Source organism: Asparagus officinalis, chromosome 1, assembly GCF_001876935.1.
Source record: "Asparagus officinalis chromosome 1, Aspof.V1, whole genome shotgun sequence".
NCBI classification, from domain to species: Eukaryota; Viridiplantae; Streptophyta; class Magnoliopsida; order Asparagales; family Asparagaceae; genus Asparagus; species Asparagus officinalis.
The window spans coordinates 49,697,008-49,714,762 of NC_033794.1; the positions used below are offsets into that span (position 1 = coordinate 49,697,008).

A 17,755-nucleotide genomic window follows, 5' to 3' on the forward strand; every position below is an offset into this window, starting at 1 on the left:
CGGATCTTTTGTAACCACAAAAAGTTGTTATTTTGAGATCACAATGACATCAATGAAGAAAACGATTTTCCCCGCGAACAATCTGGCGACCACAGTGGGAGCCACCGATCTCGCTGCCGAGATCGTTGCGTCGCAGCCGCGGATCTCGATCCCGGTCGAGGAGGAGGTCGAGTATGAGTTCGACCAAGCCAAGTTCGAGGAGTACGTGTCCTCGTCCGGATCTACCTCCCCCCGCAAGTCCAAGAAATCCCAGAAGTTCTCCTCCAGGAGAAAGGTTCGTTGGTATGAAGAAGTCGAAGCCACCAACGAAGATCTCGCCCCGTTTGATGCCAAAGTCGCATCGGGTGAGATTCCTCCAGTTTCCAACCAGGGCAGATCTGCTCTGGCCAACTCTTCTGCCACAGAGGGCGTGGTGACTCTCTCGAAGAGAGCCCGCCAAAGGCAACGTCAACGCCTTGCGAAACGATTCGCAAAGGCCATGGAGTCAGTTGACGGGATCCGCTACAACGTGGATATGAAGAACAAAAGAGGCAAGCAGCCTCAACAATCAACGAATGGTGGTTCCTCCAAGCCGCCAACAATGGAATGGGTCCGTGTTAAACGGAACCGATCAACGCTGGAGGAGCGCATTCGCAAGCGCCGCGCACTATCAGCGCAGGCACGGGCTCAAGCTGAAGAAGCCCGTAGAAAGCTGCAGAAAGAGGTAGCCAAGAAGCCGCCACCAACTCGCAAAGTTTGGAGGCCGAAGTCTGAAGCGGCGGTTCAGACCAAAAAGCAGCAACTGCAGCCCCTGACAGCTCAACTTCCGGCGAGTCAACCCAAATCGCCGATGACTTCCACAACTGCTCCGGGAGATCCCGCAGGACCATCCCAGAAAAGGAAGTCAGTTTTGGAGAACCTCGGTCCACTTCCCGAGGAGCGAAGCAAAACTCCAATCCAAGAACGTTTGGGCCCACTAAGAAATCCCCAAACGACGCAACATGCTGGGGGTCGCCGCAACCCTCAACATGACAAAGAAATCATGGCACCCAAGCGCATTATGCTGGGCATTGAAGTTCAGGAGCCCGCTAAGAATTCACGCCCAAAAAGGCAGGTCTCAAGGCGCGTGACTCTTGAAAGTCCAAAGAAGGCAGTTCTACCTCAGAAGGAAACGTTGTCGTCTGATGATGATTACGTTATACTTGAGAAATCGTGCCAACACACGATAGGTTGCTCTGACTTTCAAACAGACGAGCTGTACTATCGTGCTGGGGGTACGAGCAAAGCCAGAAAGAGAAGTCCTCGAGGACTAGAAACTCAGTTCCCTTGTTCAAAGCTCATTCGGGCAGTACTGTCTGAGTGCAACTGCATCAAGGTAGTCCCCGAGAGAATTTCAGTGTTCGAAAGGCTTAGTACCAAAATGCCAAAACCAAGGCGTAGGCGTTTTCGGCAAAGAAGGACGGTGGTTGAAGATGAAGAATTCCCGAGGGTCACCGCTAATATGACAAGCAAAGATACCTCATCACGGGATAATCTCGAGTCGATTCTGAAAGCATCCCAGCGTCTAACCTGTCTGCAGTCTGGAGCAATCGCACGAGGAACTTATGGTAGGGTTCGGACAAGAGTACCTTCAGAAGGTGAAGAGTCGGATACCTGCTCCGCAGTCGTATCAGATAATACAGTGTCCAGTGAGGGGGAACCCCGCGAGTCACTGATGATAAGCGCGGAACAAGTGGCCAAGATGCTCGAAGATGCCATAGCCAAACAACAGGAAAGCTTTAGGTTCGAGATGCAGATGGCCATGCAGACTATGAGAGAGATGCATGAGCAACAAATTCAGGCACTGACGAACCAGCGAGGTGAACCAAGCCGCCGTAACCAGGTTGTTCAGGAAGAGGAGCACACGGATAGGGATGAAGCTCATAACCCTCCCGTCAATGCAGGGGGTGGTAACGAGGATGCCAACGAAGATACAAGTGAAGACTTGAAGATCAAAAACCTCGAGAGCAAAATCAACACATTAATCTCCGCTCAAGAGGTGAAGAAGACGGGCATTTCTTGTCCATACCCACGAGAATGGGAATCAATCCCCTATCCGGCGAAGTTCAGTCTGATTAATTTTACGCCGTTTAATGGGAAGGGTTCCCCCACTCAGTATTTGATTTATTTCAAATCGCACCTGGGTATTATTTCCGGCAATGATATATATATATAACCAAAACTTGTATGTGTGTGTATGTGGGTATGTGGTTGAGCTTAAAGTACTAACACACATAATATAAAAACTTAAACTAAATATACTCAAGCTTGTGATCTTCAACGAAGCTCTATCTTGGTAAACTTGCGGATGAACCTTAAACTTGGATCTTTAACTTGAATTGCAATACTTCACTCTACTATTCCAACAACCTCCATTGGATATGATCGTTGAGGCTCAATTACATCCATCCTCCAACATATTATTTGCCTAGAATAAATACAAAACACGAACACTAGACAAACAACATTAGATGTAAATTGTTTATAAATTATCATCAAAACAAAAGGACCCAACACTTCCATTGATGAGTTTGTTGATCCGAGGGAGGGGAAAACTATCCTTAGGAAAAGCTTTGTTAAGCTTAGTAAAATCGACGCACATTCTCCCCTTGTTGTTGGCTTTTTTTTACCAGCAATACATTCGCAACCACTCCAAGTACTGGACCTCTAAAATATATCCTTCTTTTAGCAGTCAATCAACCTTTTTTGCTACCACCTGCTGCTTTCTAGCTTAAGATGACTTTTATTTTGTTAGCTAGGTTTGTAGTATTGATCGATGCATCATATCCGAGTCTAATCCGGGCATGTCCTTAGGTCTCTAATAAAAAATGTCTGCATTTGTGCATAGGAACTTGATGAGTGTCTCACTCTATAGTTCGGGTAGTTTCGATCCAATTAGCACCTTCTTGGTGTCATCGACATCGAGCATGATTTTGTGTAGCTCTTTGATAGAGGTAGTTCGCTCCCTTTATTCATTTATTTGTAGGTTAGCTTGAGACTTCTCAATTGGAAGGATTTTTTAGATTCTCTTGCCCTTCACAAAGAGCATGTAGTATGAACTGGCTTCATGTTGATCGCTCCATGCAATGTCGACCCCTTCTGGGGTCAGGAACTTTATCATCTGATGGTAAGTGGAGGGGATCGCTTGGAGCTTATTGAAGGAAGTTTTCTGAAGGATAATGTCGTAGGTCAACTTGATGTTTGTCACAATGAACTGGACTCGGCCTTTAGATTGGCAGGGAAATTCACAATTGGTAAAGTGATCACTCCTTCTAGTCGAATTAAATGACCCGAGAAGTCTACCAAGAGGCTTAGACATGGTTGTAGCTTACATCTGTCAATTTTTATTTGGTTGAAGGAGTCCATGAATAGGACATCGACAGAGCTGCCCATGACCACCATAATTGGCTTAACCTGAAACCTATTGATTTGGGTGGATATGATGATCGAGTCATCATGAGGTGTCATCATGCCTTTCAAGTTGGCATTGTTGAAGATTATGAATTTATCCGACATGAGCCTTTTCTTACACAGGTTCACCCCGAGGGCTCGCTAAGTGTGCTACTTCCAACAGTTGTTCGATATCCCTCCAACGACTGGGCCACCACTGATGGTGTTGATGGTGCCTCTGTCACCGCCTTCCTTCAGTTAGACTTTCTACTAATTTGGGTGAGGTGACCGTGATCTCCTTCATTCTGGCATATCTAGGTTTGTCCCTTCCTTATTGTGGCTAACAATGAACTTCTTGAATAGCCCTTTCTTGATGAGATCTTGATGTTCTTCTACGGGAATCGATAGTCATCAGTGTCATGCCCATAGTCTTGGTGGTATCGATGGTACTATTTAGCATCCTTTCCATGGGGATCTGAGTTCATGTGAGGGGGAGACTTGGTGAGATGTCCCTCCTACTAAATTTGGTGTAATACTTGTGAGAGAGGGGCATTGAGGGCAGCAAACTTGGGTCTCCTCGTTGCATCTCTCCGCTCATCTCTTCTTCTTTTTCCTTCTATCATCTCTTATGTCAGATTGACAGGGTCTTGAGTTTGACTTGGATCGATCAATGGCAGACTTTTTGCTTTCGGAAGCCGCCAGTCTATATGTGACCGGGCTCTAGCCATGAGCTAGTCAAAGTCGATCACATGATTCATCATTAGCTAGTCCAACATCTTCATCTTCCAGACCTGCGATTATTTTCACCATAGCTGCCATGTTGTTAGGGTCATCCGCTTCTAGTTACTTGGCCTAGAATCTGTTAAAATATTCTCTAAGTGTCTAGCCTAGTTTTCTGTTTGATTTGCCATAGAAGGGCAAAGGCTGCATTCTTCTTTGTGTCTGCTAATAAATAGTTGATGAACTTATAGGAAAGTTGTCCATAATTATGGATTGACTTCCTCTCTAGAGAGTTCCACCATATTTTTGGTGCTACCACTGAGGGTGATAGGAAAAGCCTTACATATGACCAGGTTGGTCACGTGTTGCATGCACATCAAATCAAGAAGTTTTGTGCATCCTCAACCCAGTGGCATTCGCCTCTAAATTTCTCAATATGTGTCATTTTGAACTTAGAACAATGAGTTTTCATGATATCGTCAGAAAGGGAAGTGTTCACTCTAATGACGTCAGTCACCATGTTGAAAGTCAGATCACAACTTGAAGTCTAGTTGGCCACAATTGCCAGAGTTTAGAATGTATAAGTGTATCTCATCCCCAAGTATCATGCCCGTGGGTCATGACTAGGATCACAGCTTGAGCTCTCACATATTATGTCTTGGTGCTGAGGAGTCTATCGGGTGTGGGTGACGAAACAGGCTTGGTAGTGCAAGGATTGAGGAGTGTTCTCCTTAACACGCTCTTCTTCTCCTTGTTGTTGAGGTGCTCTCTTGTTGTTGGAGTAGCAGACAGTGTAGTATGTTGGAGAAGAGGCAAATAACGGAGAAGTTTATTTGCAAATGAGGCAAACTGCTAGAGTGGCTATGCTAACTTCTAGAAGGATTCATCTAGCTAGGCTTGAGTAATATAGTAGACATTGAAATATTCTCCAAGAGTATATAGGTTAGAGATTTGAGAGGTGGGTAGGATCAGCCGTTTGTCAAGAGAAGAAAAAGTGACCTCATAGTGGGCACCAAACAGTTTATGTCAAAAAGTTGATCTGCGGATTGAGTGAGATTAGTGAGAGATTAGGGTCCTTAATATCCTCTGATGACTAATCAAGTTGGGAAAGGTAGATTTCTTTACAGGCAATAAATGTTAGAGGCCCCGAGAAGGTTTCCTCTAGCGTTCCCTCCAACGCTCAAGTCAATGACTGGTGGAATCAATATGAAGAAAAGTTTAAGACTAAGTTTATGATACAAGTCGCCGTGTGAATACCTTTGATCGCGGAATTATCAAAGGTGGGTTGAGAAAAGGATGACAGAAACACAAGAATAATTCCGTATGTGACGAAGAAAAATACCCTCTCTAGATTATGATATAAAAAATTACAATCCCTCTCTCACAATCTCACTAGAATCGAGAACAAACTCTCAATTCTCTCTAAACCCTCACTAGAATCGAGAACAAACTCTCAATTCTCTCTAAACCCTAATCTCTCTTGATTAGAATCTCTCTTTTATTACATAATCGAGAACAAACTCTCAATTCTCTCTAAACCCTAATCTCTCTTGATTAGAATCTCTCTTTTATTACATATGATTAATTAGAAACCCTAAAATAATCCCTTATATAGGTGTAACAACGTGGATGGCAAAGTGATAAATAACCAAACCCTAACCCTATAGGAATTCGTGCAAACAGAAACCCAAATGAACCAGGAAACCATCAATGAGTTAACTTATGTGCATATATGAGTCGACTCATGACACATGGGTCGACTCATGACAATCATGAGTAGACTGGTTAGAAACTTCTAACAAAATGGCTAGATTTCGTTAGTCGACTCATGACATGCATGAGTCGACTCAACCTGATGAGTCGACTCATATACATGTATAAGTCGACTCACGAGCTAAAAACTGGATGCTTCTATTCTTTGATTCATTGTCTCGTTCCACGCTTCAACCTGTGTTCCACTGTGTTATTTTATACCTCTATTCTCAAGTTACCATAAGAATCATCTATCCTTAAGCTTCCATGAGGATCGCTAAGTTCCAAAGAGAAGATACACCTGTATCATAGGTCCCCCCTTTAGGAACTTGAAGTCTCATTCAAGTTAGAACTTTAAGTCCCATTCAAGTTAGAACTTTAGCTAAGGAAACTCGCGAGCTCCTCCATCCTTTCTATATCACCTGGTTTTGCTAGGAACCTGATATCGATGTACAACTGGAAACGACTCCTTCGTTCCTCGCCTCATCGTAGTCGTCTTCCGCTCCAACATGCAACTCCTTTTTGATGGCTCGTCATGAAGTCTAATGAACAGCAGACAAACTTCTTGCTTGCATTCACTAGCCTCTTCGTTCACATCACTGTCGCTAAATTTGCCTCCCTCGGAAGAGACGCCGAACAAAATATGAACTTTTCACCACTACAACACCTGAAGTCTACCATAGCGGTCGAAAAACGCTATGGTATTATTTCATAGCGTTTTAATCAACGCTGTGTCAGAACCCGCTATAGTAGGTCTGTGGCTAACGCTATTAGTTAGTTTCCAACCATAGCGTTTTTATGTAGCTATAAAAGAGTATTCAATAGCGTTTCTATATTGCTATGATAAATATCTTTCATAGCGGTTGAAAAACGCTATTAGTTAGTTTTCATTCATAGCATTTCAACGCTGCTATTGTCTTACATTTGATAGCGTTTGAGTTACTACAATGGCGTTTCAGTGAATGCTGTCTTTCTTCTTTTAATAGCATTTCCGCAATTGTTTCCACTTCTTATAGCAGTTCAGTTGTGCCTATAAACCTTTAAGGTTGAACTAGAAATAACTTCCAATTATGATAACCATAAAAGCAAATATTTTATTTAAAGGTTCAAACTGATACATAACCAAGTTGTAGCATACAAGAAGAGTCAACACAAATGTGCTGAAAAACAAATACTAGTCTTTGGATAATCCAACATGGAGTACAAAAAATTAACCATAGTACACAGAACAACAAAAACTAACTTTGGTGCATTACATACGCTTCCCAGCTGTAGAAAATAAAATTTGCAACATAAGCATCATGTACTTCAAAAAGCAATAAATACATAACCATACGACGTATTCACCAATCAAGTGTCTCGTACAGTCTTTCTTTGCACTACCATGTAAATCTTCAAGCAAACCTTCTTCGGCAGCCTTCTTACTGACATTTGTATCAATGTCCAAACCACTTCTGTATGCTGCTATACATTTCATGGCAACAATTTTACCAGCGACTGTACCAGACAAGTTCAGGAACTAACAAAAAAGGTATTGAAAATAAATAATAGGAAAAAAACATGTAACTGCATCAATGTTAAGGATATGATTTCATCTTTGCCACAAAAGTTTCAGTGAATGACTCGTTAAGCATTCTCACATAATCTGCTTCGTCTGCATCGTAAACTAACCCCGGGTTCGCTGCTGCAACGGGGTTTACTTGTCCTGCACCGTATGCAAACTCCATTTCCTCGTTCGAAGTTGCATTCATCCGATGAGCTGCAGGAGAAAATAGGAAATTGGTAACTAGCTAAGTATGGGAGTTATTTGCAGATACGCCCCCTGTACAATGGGAGGGTAGCTTTTCGTCACCCGTGCTCTATTGTATTAGCACATACGCTCCCCGATCCCGTAATGGAATTAATTTTCTGATAGCTATTAAACTCATGCGGAAATCACAAGGGAAGGTTCTCGGCGCATATCTAACTCTAACTATCAGTAAATATGATAATAAAACAAGAAAATCTGAGATAAGTGTCTACAACCTCATAATACAGGAGATTACTTTGGATAACCGTAGATGGAATATCTATAACAAGAACTGAAGATGCGAGTCATACCTGTAGTCATCAGAGCAGACTTGATAGCAGCAGGAGACCAATTTGGATGGAAGGACTTGACATAGGCAGCAGAGCCGCTTGCGTGAGGGCAAGCCATGGAAGTGCCTGAGATTATGTTGTAAGCTACTGATCGCTTATCTCCACTGTATTCTGACATGGGTGCTATAGGCGACCACGCTGCCAGTATGTCAACACCCGGGGCAGTCAAGTCAGGCTACAGGAAATATATGTCACTCAATTGAGTTAATATCAGCATAAGTTAAATAATAGGAAAAAAACATGTAACTGCATCAATGTTAAGGATATGATTTCATCTTTGCCACAAAAGTTTCAGTGAATGACTCCAGTGAGCATTTTGAACCGCAACTTCGTGTGCTTCTCTAAGAACAGCCTGCATACAAGTTGTTAGTGCTGGAGATGATTCAAAAAATGATCAACACACAAGTATTGTAGATAAGGATATATGTATATATAACAGTAGGAGCCTCCTCTGATGGCTTCATGCGGTCAAAAGATGAAGTGTATGCCTCAGTAGCAGAATCATATGCCCTACGACATTCTGCCTCTTCAACACTCTGCACAAGTACACATATCAGAAGACATGACCCTGACATTTACATACTTCTAATTTACAATTCAATGGAAAGTTAGTACCAATAATTTTTATTGTCATTCCACCAAAAACATATCAGACGCAAAATATAAACAGAGGGTTACAATAGAGGCATGACCATTTGTTGTCTACTATTCTTTCACTAGAAATTTCTCCTTTTGATTATTTGCCAGTTCAATCTTTGTTTGGAAACTTAAACAGAAATTCATTTGTAACAGAGGAGAGGGAAGTGATACTCACTCAGGATCATGTTATACTTACTGTGCGATGGATTGAAGAAAACAAATAGCATGTTATACTTACTGTGCGATTAGTCACTAAGTGCCCCAGTGCTCATCTCACTAACTGTTCAGACCTGCTATCCAAAGAAGAAGTAGCTTCATCCAAAATCAATATCGAGGATTTGTGATAGAGTGCTCTTGCGATAGCCAGTCTGAGCAAATAATAAAACGACTAAGTATAGAGATGTAAGTGTTCAAACATAAAATGGACAAATTCAATACTTTACGGATCAAGAATTTTAAAATTGAAACCTAACTAGATTGATAACAAAATGAATATACATGACATACCACATAGAGATTATACATGGGCAAAAGAATTCAGTTGTACACAGTTAGTTTAGTAAATAAAATGAATAGAAAAGAAAATGCCACTACAAGACTTTTACTGCAAAAGAGAGGTCAACTAGAACTAAGCATTATAATAAGCCAAAGACTATATGTTGCTCGTTTGTGAGAGAAAGCATGACAAATGACATCAAAATGTCTCTAAAATTAGGCATGTGATTGATCTTAGAATCAAATAGTGAATAAATAAAAAAATGCATATTCAAAGATGCTCAATAAACACTAAGCAAATGAATTTCAACCATGGTGCCACAGCAATACTCAAAGTAGATCTTGCTGTCAGAGATAGCATTACCTACATCAGCAAGAGTACTTGCATAAGCAATAAGTAGCTGGTTTTTGGATGAGTTATCACTTAAGCTCAACATACATCCTCCAGTAATATGCGAAGAAGCCCAAATTACTTAGATATAGTCACAAACTAATATATATGCACAGTAAAAAAGAATACACAGTAGAAACTGATACCCAGAACTTCTGTGAATACTAAGGAAAAGGTAACCAGGAGATAGATGACATTTACATACAGAAATAGCATCTCCATATGATGTGATCACCGTATCAGTTCTATCTTCGGGATCCTTTGCAACAAGCAAAGAGCATCTTGGATTACCCAGCAGATTCTGCTCAAGACAAAAAAACTCCCAATTAGCTAATAATGCGAATTGTTCCAAAGAAAGTGAGACTACTATATTTCAAATAACATTTGAATTCTTCAACAAGATCAAAACATAAAAGAAGACCTCAGATGTATAAGGGTGTTAAATAAAGTGACTCGTTAAGCATGCATAACAAGTGCACTCTTATGTGATTGAGGAATCTGTACAAGAAATATTTGGAATCTGGGATACTCAACATCTCAAGATTTTAGTGATTCTTTTGCTTTTCTCTCCATATATTTTGTTATATTTTAAAGATTTGTGTTTAAGTCTGCGAGGTCAATTATTCTAAAATGTCTGCTACTTTGAACCGATAGCAAAGCCTTAACTTCATTCTTGACGACTGCCTAACTTGATCACATAAACAGTATACGATTCAGTGTCACTAAGTTTGATTCAGAATCAGTAACCAATTGTAGACAATTCTCATAGTACTTAATAAGCGAATGGATCAAAACTAATCACTATCTTTTTAAGAAATTTGTTGAAGAGTCGATTACTCGTCAACTCTTGATAATTAAAACTATGAACATTCCACATTAGCCAATGCAAACAACAAAGTAGACTATAAATGCAATAAAAATAAAGATTTGAGCTTTGAAACTCTAGCAAATTTCTCAAAGCCAGACCGTATGGCTATCAAATTCAGGGTTCTAACTAAGCCAACATCTTTACATACGCCAACAAGTATGAGCACTGATTGCTTACGTTCAAGAGAGCATAAGTCGTATCGGCAACATCTTTACATATGGACGGCGATGACGACGTTGGAGCCGTAGTCGGAGGTTGACCATAGGCCCTGCTGGTTCCTCAGGCCCAGGAACTAGGGGGACCGGGTCGTGTGGAGCGTCTCGGCGTGACAGGCTCCTTCGAAGAAGGCAATGGACGGAGGGTCGTCCGCTCTGAGAGCCGCATACCACTCTGGAGGGGGGCAGGGAGGCCGAGAAGCCGTGGAAGACGGTGTCGTACACATGCAGCACGTGGCCGGGTTCCTCCTCATTGGAGGAGGAGGCGGCGAGCGAGGAGTACCAGTGCGAGTGGGAGGGGAAGATCGAGGGCTTGGAGTCTGCATAGACGCGGAAGATGTAGGTTTTCTTGGCGGCAGGGTTCGAATGGGAAGCTAAGGTTAGGGTTAGGGTTGAAGGGGCTGATTGAATCGAGAGGGGAAGAGGGGGTTTTGAGGGATGAGATGGAAAAAGATCGGATCCTTGGTGGGGTTAGGGTTAGGGTTAGGGTTAGGGGGCTTGGGTTGAGGATCGGAGGCGGGAACAAATGAATTTTTGGCCATGCTGATGAATAAAGAAGGGTCGTAAAAAATATACAACTCACAGCGTTTAAAAATTTCCAAACGCTATCAAAAAATAAGGCATGTATGATCTATAGCACTTACAACATAAACGCTATCATTCAACGCTATAAAAAAATAGTTTTGTTGTAGTGCACCATCCTTGGTGAATGTGTACTTCTGAGCCCGCCTTTCGTAGATCGCGTATCTATCCCACAAGTATGGATTCCCTAGTATAACTTAAAAAACATCCAATGGAATGATGTCGCATGTGATCTCATCAATATACGACTCATGGAGCACAAATTTGATAGTGCATTGATCAACTACACTTAGTCCCGTCTCCTTCTGAATCCACCCCAATGGATAGGGTTTCGGATGCTTGACTGTCTTCAAACCTATCTTCTGAACCAAGGCCTCGGATATCAAATTCTTTTCGTTGCCTGGATCAACAATGGCATCAACCAAACTGGTATTTACTTACAAATTTAGCATAAAGAGCTGCTCTCGGGGGGTCTTCGTCCTCTTTCGTGACATGTTTTCCTACTATAAGATTGAGACTACTGTTAGGCTCTGTCATCCTAGGAACTTCCTTCGAACCATGTGCTATCACGTATGCCTTTTTCTCCTCTTTCTTCTTCAACCCCTTTGGCTTCAGATGATGATACTTCTCCCAGTATCGATCATTGATATGTCCAGTCTTCTCACAGTGACTGTAAATAAGTTCTGCTCTCCCTGGATCACCATGCTTCTCCTCTTTATGTTTAGAACCACTAGACTCACCTCCCATCTGTTTTGCATCTCCTTTTGCCTCGTTACTCTTCTTTTGCTTGCCCTCAATGGCAATAGCTTTCATGCTTACCTCTGCAATAGACTCGATCATGAATAGCTTTATCTCCTTGCGGATGTATTCGTTCAGACCCGCCATGTACTTCATGAAGATGGAGTATTCGTCCATCGTGATGTTTAGAACCATTGCCTACTGCTGGAACTCCGTTGTGTACTCTTGAACGGTCTGATTGACTCTTTGGCGCAAGCCGTACCACTTGTACCAACGCTCCTCAAGGAACCCCACTGGATAGAACTACTTTCTCAGTAGCTCCTTAAACTTGTTCCATGATTCTGCCTTCTTCTCCTACTTGCAGTAGGATTTCCACCACGTCAACGCATGCTCTGAAAGCTTTAAAGTCACGAACACAATCTTCTCCTTGGATGAATATCCATAGAGAGTGAAATACATCTCCATACGCTCGATCCAATCATCGAGCCTCTCCACATTAACACTCCCATCATAAACAAGAATCTCCACCTTGAAATCAATTTTCAAATTTTGGTAGTAATTTTTACCCTCTTGATGCGGAACAGTTTTGATAATCTCGGCCTCCCTATCAGAATCAAGTTCCTCGCCTTCTCCATCAGACTCCATAAGTTTCTTCTTGCCTTTCGAAGAAGATTCCTCCTTTTTGTCCTTTTCTTGAAAGATAGCGACGAGCTGTGTGAGAGTCGAACTCATTATCTCCATCTGTTTCTCCAATGCATCTAGTCTTACTGAATTATCCCCTTCAGTCATCTTCTCTTTCCTTAATTTCTAGACCCCTTCCAATGAAATAAGGATCTCGCCTAACTTCTTGTATTACGATCGAGTCAGGACCATATACAGGATGTCCCCTTCATAGGATCTGATTGTTCTAATACCAACTTGATACGAGTCACCATGCAAGCACCTTTGATCACGAAATTATCAAAGGTGGGTTGAGAAGAGGATGACAGAAACACAATAATAATTCAGTATGTGGTGAAGGAAAATACCCTCTCTAGATTATGATATAAAAAGATTACAATCCCTCTCTCACAATCTCACTAGAATCGAGAACAAACTCTCAATTCTCTCCAAACCCTAATCTCTCTTGATTAGAATCTCTTTTTTTATTACATCTGATTGATTAGAAACTCTAAAACAATCCCTTACATAGGTATAACAACGTGGATGGTAAAGAGGTAAATAACCAAACCCAAACCCCATAAGAATTCGTGCAAACAGAAACCCAAACGAACCAGGAAACCATCGATGAGTCGACTCATGTGCATATATGAGTCGACTCATGACAGATAGGTCGACTCAAGATAGTCATGAGTCGACTAGTCAGAAACTTCTGACAAAACAGCTAGGTTTCGTGAGTCGACTCATGATAGGTGTTTTCGTCAAAAGTTGAATTTTCCATTGTCGTCAAACCTGTTACACCGTTCACAACTTTATGAAACAAAACGCAGCAGTAGTTTATCTACTGTTGCTTTGTGTGGGATCTTTGCCTGTACCAGGGACGCATTAGTCTGTGGACCGCTGTGGATCAGATCCGATTGATAAGTATAATTATGCTCTTGCTTCACGAAAGAAACAATCGTAGCAGCGACAATCACGACCAAGCGAGATTGTGGCTCTTCTCGAGATCAAAACCAGGTTTGATCTGGAGAAAAGAGGGGGAGAGAATCTCAAATCTTTCGAAGGCTTTTTCTTTATGAAAAAGTTTGCCAAGATCTGTCAATTCTTCTCTAAAATTCATGGTCTACTGTTCAATTGGATAGCACCTCGCCCTCAGATTTCAGATCTTCTCAAAATAAAGACCCTACGATTCTATTTATAGGCTATTGCCGTCACATTTTCTGATAAGATTAAGTGTTTTGACGTCATCTGTAGTTGATAACCGCCCATGCGCAATTAAGAATAGCTTCAGAATAGTTGGGGAGATCCTGAGACGAAAGAATTATAATAAAACATCGAAATCAGTGATTTGGGAGGCCAAATACGTCATGGTGTCTCAGAGCTGTGCGAGCCACCATTTGGTGACTCGCATGGGTGCGGGTCACCATTTGGTGACTCGCGCAGGTGCGAGTCACCATTTGGTGACTTGCATGCGTACGAGCCACCATTTGGTGACTCGCATACGTGCGAGCCTCCTGGCTTGTTTTTGTGTCTTTTTGACCCTTTTGGCTATTTGTATTTCCTTTGGTTTGCTTGTTTTCCCCCTTTACGCGTGTTTCATCACTTTGTTGACTTATGCGCTTTACCAATTCACTTCATGCGATCTACCAGCATCAAATAATCTTCTTTGACTCGGGTGATGTCGTTCATCATGTTCTTTTTGTCTTGAGCTGCGTGTGGGAACTTATAGGTAATATTTGATGCCTACAGATACCCCCTTAAAAGTGTTTCAATCTCGTTTCTTTTATAAAAGAGTCTGGAATACTTTGGATATGATAGGCCCAACCTTCAGTCGGTATGATAGGACCTGTAATTGGTTAAAGAGTCTGGAATACTTTGGATATGATAGGCCCAACCTTCAGTCGGTATGATAGGACCTGTAATTGGTTCTAGTTCTCAGCTTCTTTAGTCTTTGATAGGCCCAACCTTCAGTCGGTATGATAGGACCTGTAATTGGTTCTAGTTCTCAGCTTCTTTAGTCTTCAATCTACTCAGTATTTTGTTGAATAGATGAAGTTCTTTCGGTTCTGCGTTTATCGTCTGACCGCTGTTAAAGTCTTGAACTAAGACTAGTGTGTAATTTTCTGAACTTAGCCCGTGCAATCAAGTTGACTTTGAACTAATCATCTTTGTCAGGAATTCATATCTGGATGTAGTTGAACTCCATAATTTCCCTTAGCTTTATTTTGGCGAAGTTATCGACGTGTTGACCGGCATTAACACAGTTTATACTCGTACATTAACTAGAGTTTTGTCGGGTTATCCTTAAGGATATCCTGAATGATATTCTCCAAAAACTTCCTGATAAGGGTAAGTAATAGTTTAGACTCATATACCCATCGAAGTAGGGATACGGGTCCCGTATACATCGAAAATACTCAAAAATGGGTCAAAATACCCGTAAATAGGCCAAACAGCTCATCACACATGCGAGTCAGTAAATAGTGGTTCGCACGTGTGCGAGTCACCAAATGTGTGAGTCAGTAAATAGTGGTTCGCACGTGTGCGAGTCACCATTTGGTGACTCGCATGGGTACGAGTCAGCACAGAAGTTCTTGGGTCGACTTCTAGATTTGGTTCGGTCTGGCTTAGCTTGGTTCAGGCGGTTCGAACTAGGTTTGGTTCAGTCCAAGTATCTTTTTAAAAAAACTCGTCTTCTCCATCTTCTCTTCTTCGTCGTTTCAAAAATTTTCTCCGAGCCATTTCCTTAAGAACGGTTCTCTTCCTCTTTCTCCTAAAATCCCTCAACTTCTTCAAGTTTTTCTTTCATTTGAGAGTTAGGGCTTTATCTTGGTTCTTGAAGCCTCAATTTGGGAGTTTAGGGCTTTCACTCGGGTCTTGAAGAACACTCACGACATGGGTTGCAACTGAATCCGGATTCTTGGTTAGGTTTCACGTAAGCTTCATTCTTCATGACTTCAATTTGAGCCAGTTTGACTCTTGAATTTCGGTTTTGAGGGTATAGTCGAAACCCTAATTTGGTTACTTGGTCGATTTTGATTCTCAGGTCTCTAGTTCAAGCACCCTTTTGCGGTTCTTCTTCGTTCAACTTCGATTCATCTTTGATTCTAGGTAACTTTACTATCTTTAGTTTTGAGATCTTGGTTGAAATCGAACTGCCCTTACGTGTTTGGGTAAAAAACAGCCCTTTCTTTACCTGATCATTCAAATTTTGATTTTGCTCATGACCGAACTTCTTGGGTCATTGAAAGTTGCCTGAATTTGATTTTGTGTGAGAACTTGTATAGCCATCGAATTTTCATTATGTTCCTTTAGTTGAACTTCAGGTGATTGTCGAAGATTTAACCTTGGTTTAAATGCTAACCCAATTGGTTAACTTAATCTTGAAATCCAAAACTCTTGGACTTGGGTACACGATTGTGTGCCTTTGATTTGTCTTCTTGCATTCTGATTTTTGGCTTTGAGGGGAATTTTGAGACCTTGTACTTGGATATCAGAGCCTACCCTTTAGCTTAACCCTTGTGTAAGAATTGAGCTTGTATCTGACTTTTGGTTTTATTCCCAACCATGAATTGAAGCTCTTAACTTAGTTGTGCGAGGGATATAATGGAGACCCTTATATGCACGAATTTGGCCGAACTTAGGCTTGCAATACTTAGGTTTTTAGTTATGCACGAGGGTCAGATTCATAGACATGTCTAGCTTTCTTGTTAGGCCACGTGCATATCTTGAATCGAAACTCCAAAATATTTGGCTTGATTTGAGCTGTCATGGGTTGAAACTGAATCTGCATTAGGCCTACTACGTAGATTTCATTGGATTTTTAACCAACAAATCCTATTTCATAGAATAGTGCAGTTTTCTTTTTGTACTAGCCTGATACTTCCCAACTTCTAATGTAATTGAATTGTTAACTCTCCCTGCAGATATGTTACCTAAGAGATCCCGCGTTGCTCGAGGTCGCTCGGCGACTCAGTCGCCCGAGCCGGTGCTGTTTAGTTGCACAGGTATAATTCATTGCCTCTTTTTTTTATGAACTCGATACTAACATATCATACTGCATATTACATCCCCGCTTTGTTCTCCTTGGTGAGGCAATTGGGAAGAGCCGCCACTCTCCTCTGTGAGGGTGGACGCTTCACAAGACGTGTTTTGCTTGGTCAAAGCATGTCTGAATTAACTTAGGGTGATTTCCTGCCATGCTATATCCCGGAGGGAGGGTATATTATCACATTATTTGCATAATGACATATCCCACGCTTTGCGTGTATAGTGCAGCTCTTAGTCGTCCCGCCTAGTTAATAAGATCGTGACTCTATTTCACAGCTCGTAAGATGAGTTCAACGCTTATACTGCCTTGACATAGGTATTTATGATTGTATCTAATAACCACATATTGTTTACCTTAGTTGAGTTTCCCTCGAAGACGTTTAATGTTCATGCGGTGGAAGGTCATTGTAGTGAGGCTTATTCCTGTACCGATGAGCCAATTCCTATACCGGTGGCTACCCAATTTGCTCCGGGTGCACAGGAAGAGCTCTCGCTGCTAATACGGAAGGGAGAGAGCCACACTTTAAGGCAGCTTATTACGGACGTGCCTCTAGTAAAAGATCCAAGCTCTACACATCCATTGAGGAAACCAGACTATTTGTTCGGTGACGCTGTAGAAGATCCAGCTGCTGCGTCTCTCAGAGCCGAACAATGGCTACATCATGATAACGGCAGTCACTTATATCTCCCTCTGATTCCTCGTCACCGTTCTCTTACTGAGCTACTGTACCAGGCCGTCCTACGGGAAATATTGTGGGGGTTAACAGAGGAGTACAACCATGTTCATTGTGGCTACATTACCCATGGGGTGATTCCTGGATCAAGTGACCGTAATCGGATAACAAGGCTACATCCGGGAGTCTTGGGATTGAATGATCCCCCTCAGAGGTGAGGTCTTTACCATTTCCAACACTGTAAAGAATTGACTCATGAGTTTGGGTCGAGAGCTACCAGCAACTGGTCACCAATGTTTTGGTTGGGTGTATTCATCGGATAAGCTTTGGTTGGCTTGTTTGAGCAACTATATCTTAAATTGGTTCAATGAGGAGTTGAAGGCTAGTGGTTTGTACATAGCTATCCGCACCACCACTTATGGGC

General features: G+C 41.9%; 1 protein-coding gene across 2 annotated transcripts; it reads right to left on the reverse strand.

Moving 5' to 3' along the window:
• LOC109823924 (subtilisin-like protease SBT4.3) lies at window positions 6,993-10,732 on the reverse strand. Of its 2 annotated transcripts, XM_020390396.1 has the most exons (7): window positions 10,590-10,732; window positions 9,750-9,845; window positions 8,897-9,026; window positions 7,981-8,555; window positions 7,468-7,639; window positions 7,228-7,379; window positions 6,993-7,149 (listed from the first exon to the last, which is right to left on the reverse strand). In XM_020390396.1, exons 4-7 carry the CDS (start codon window positions 8,135-8,137, stop codon window positions 7,133-7,135), a joined length of 498 nt encoding a protein of 165 aa, XP_020245985.1. In that variant the 5' UTR covers window positions 8,138-8,555; window positions 8,897-9,026; window positions 9,750-9,845; window positions 10,590-10,732; the 3' UTR covers window positions 6,993-7,132. The 2 variants fall into 2 exon arrangements, with proteins under 2 accessions (XP_020245985.1, XP_020245979.1); XM_020390390.1 differs by having other exon boundaries at window positions 6,993-7,379.

Coding starts and splice junctions, on each gene's coding strand:
- LOC109823924 (XM_020390390.1), bottom strand. CDS start 8,137: ATGTCAGAATACAGTGGAGATAAGCGATCAGTAGCTTACAACATAATC. Junction 7,640..7,980: donor GTCTGCTCTGATGACTACAG/GTATGACTCGCA, acceptor TTTCTCCTGCAG/CTCATCGGATGAATGCAACT. Junction 7,380..7,467: donor TTTGTGGCAAAGATGAAATC/ATATCCTTAACA, acceptor CTTGTCTGGTAC/AGTCGCTGGTAAAATTGTTG.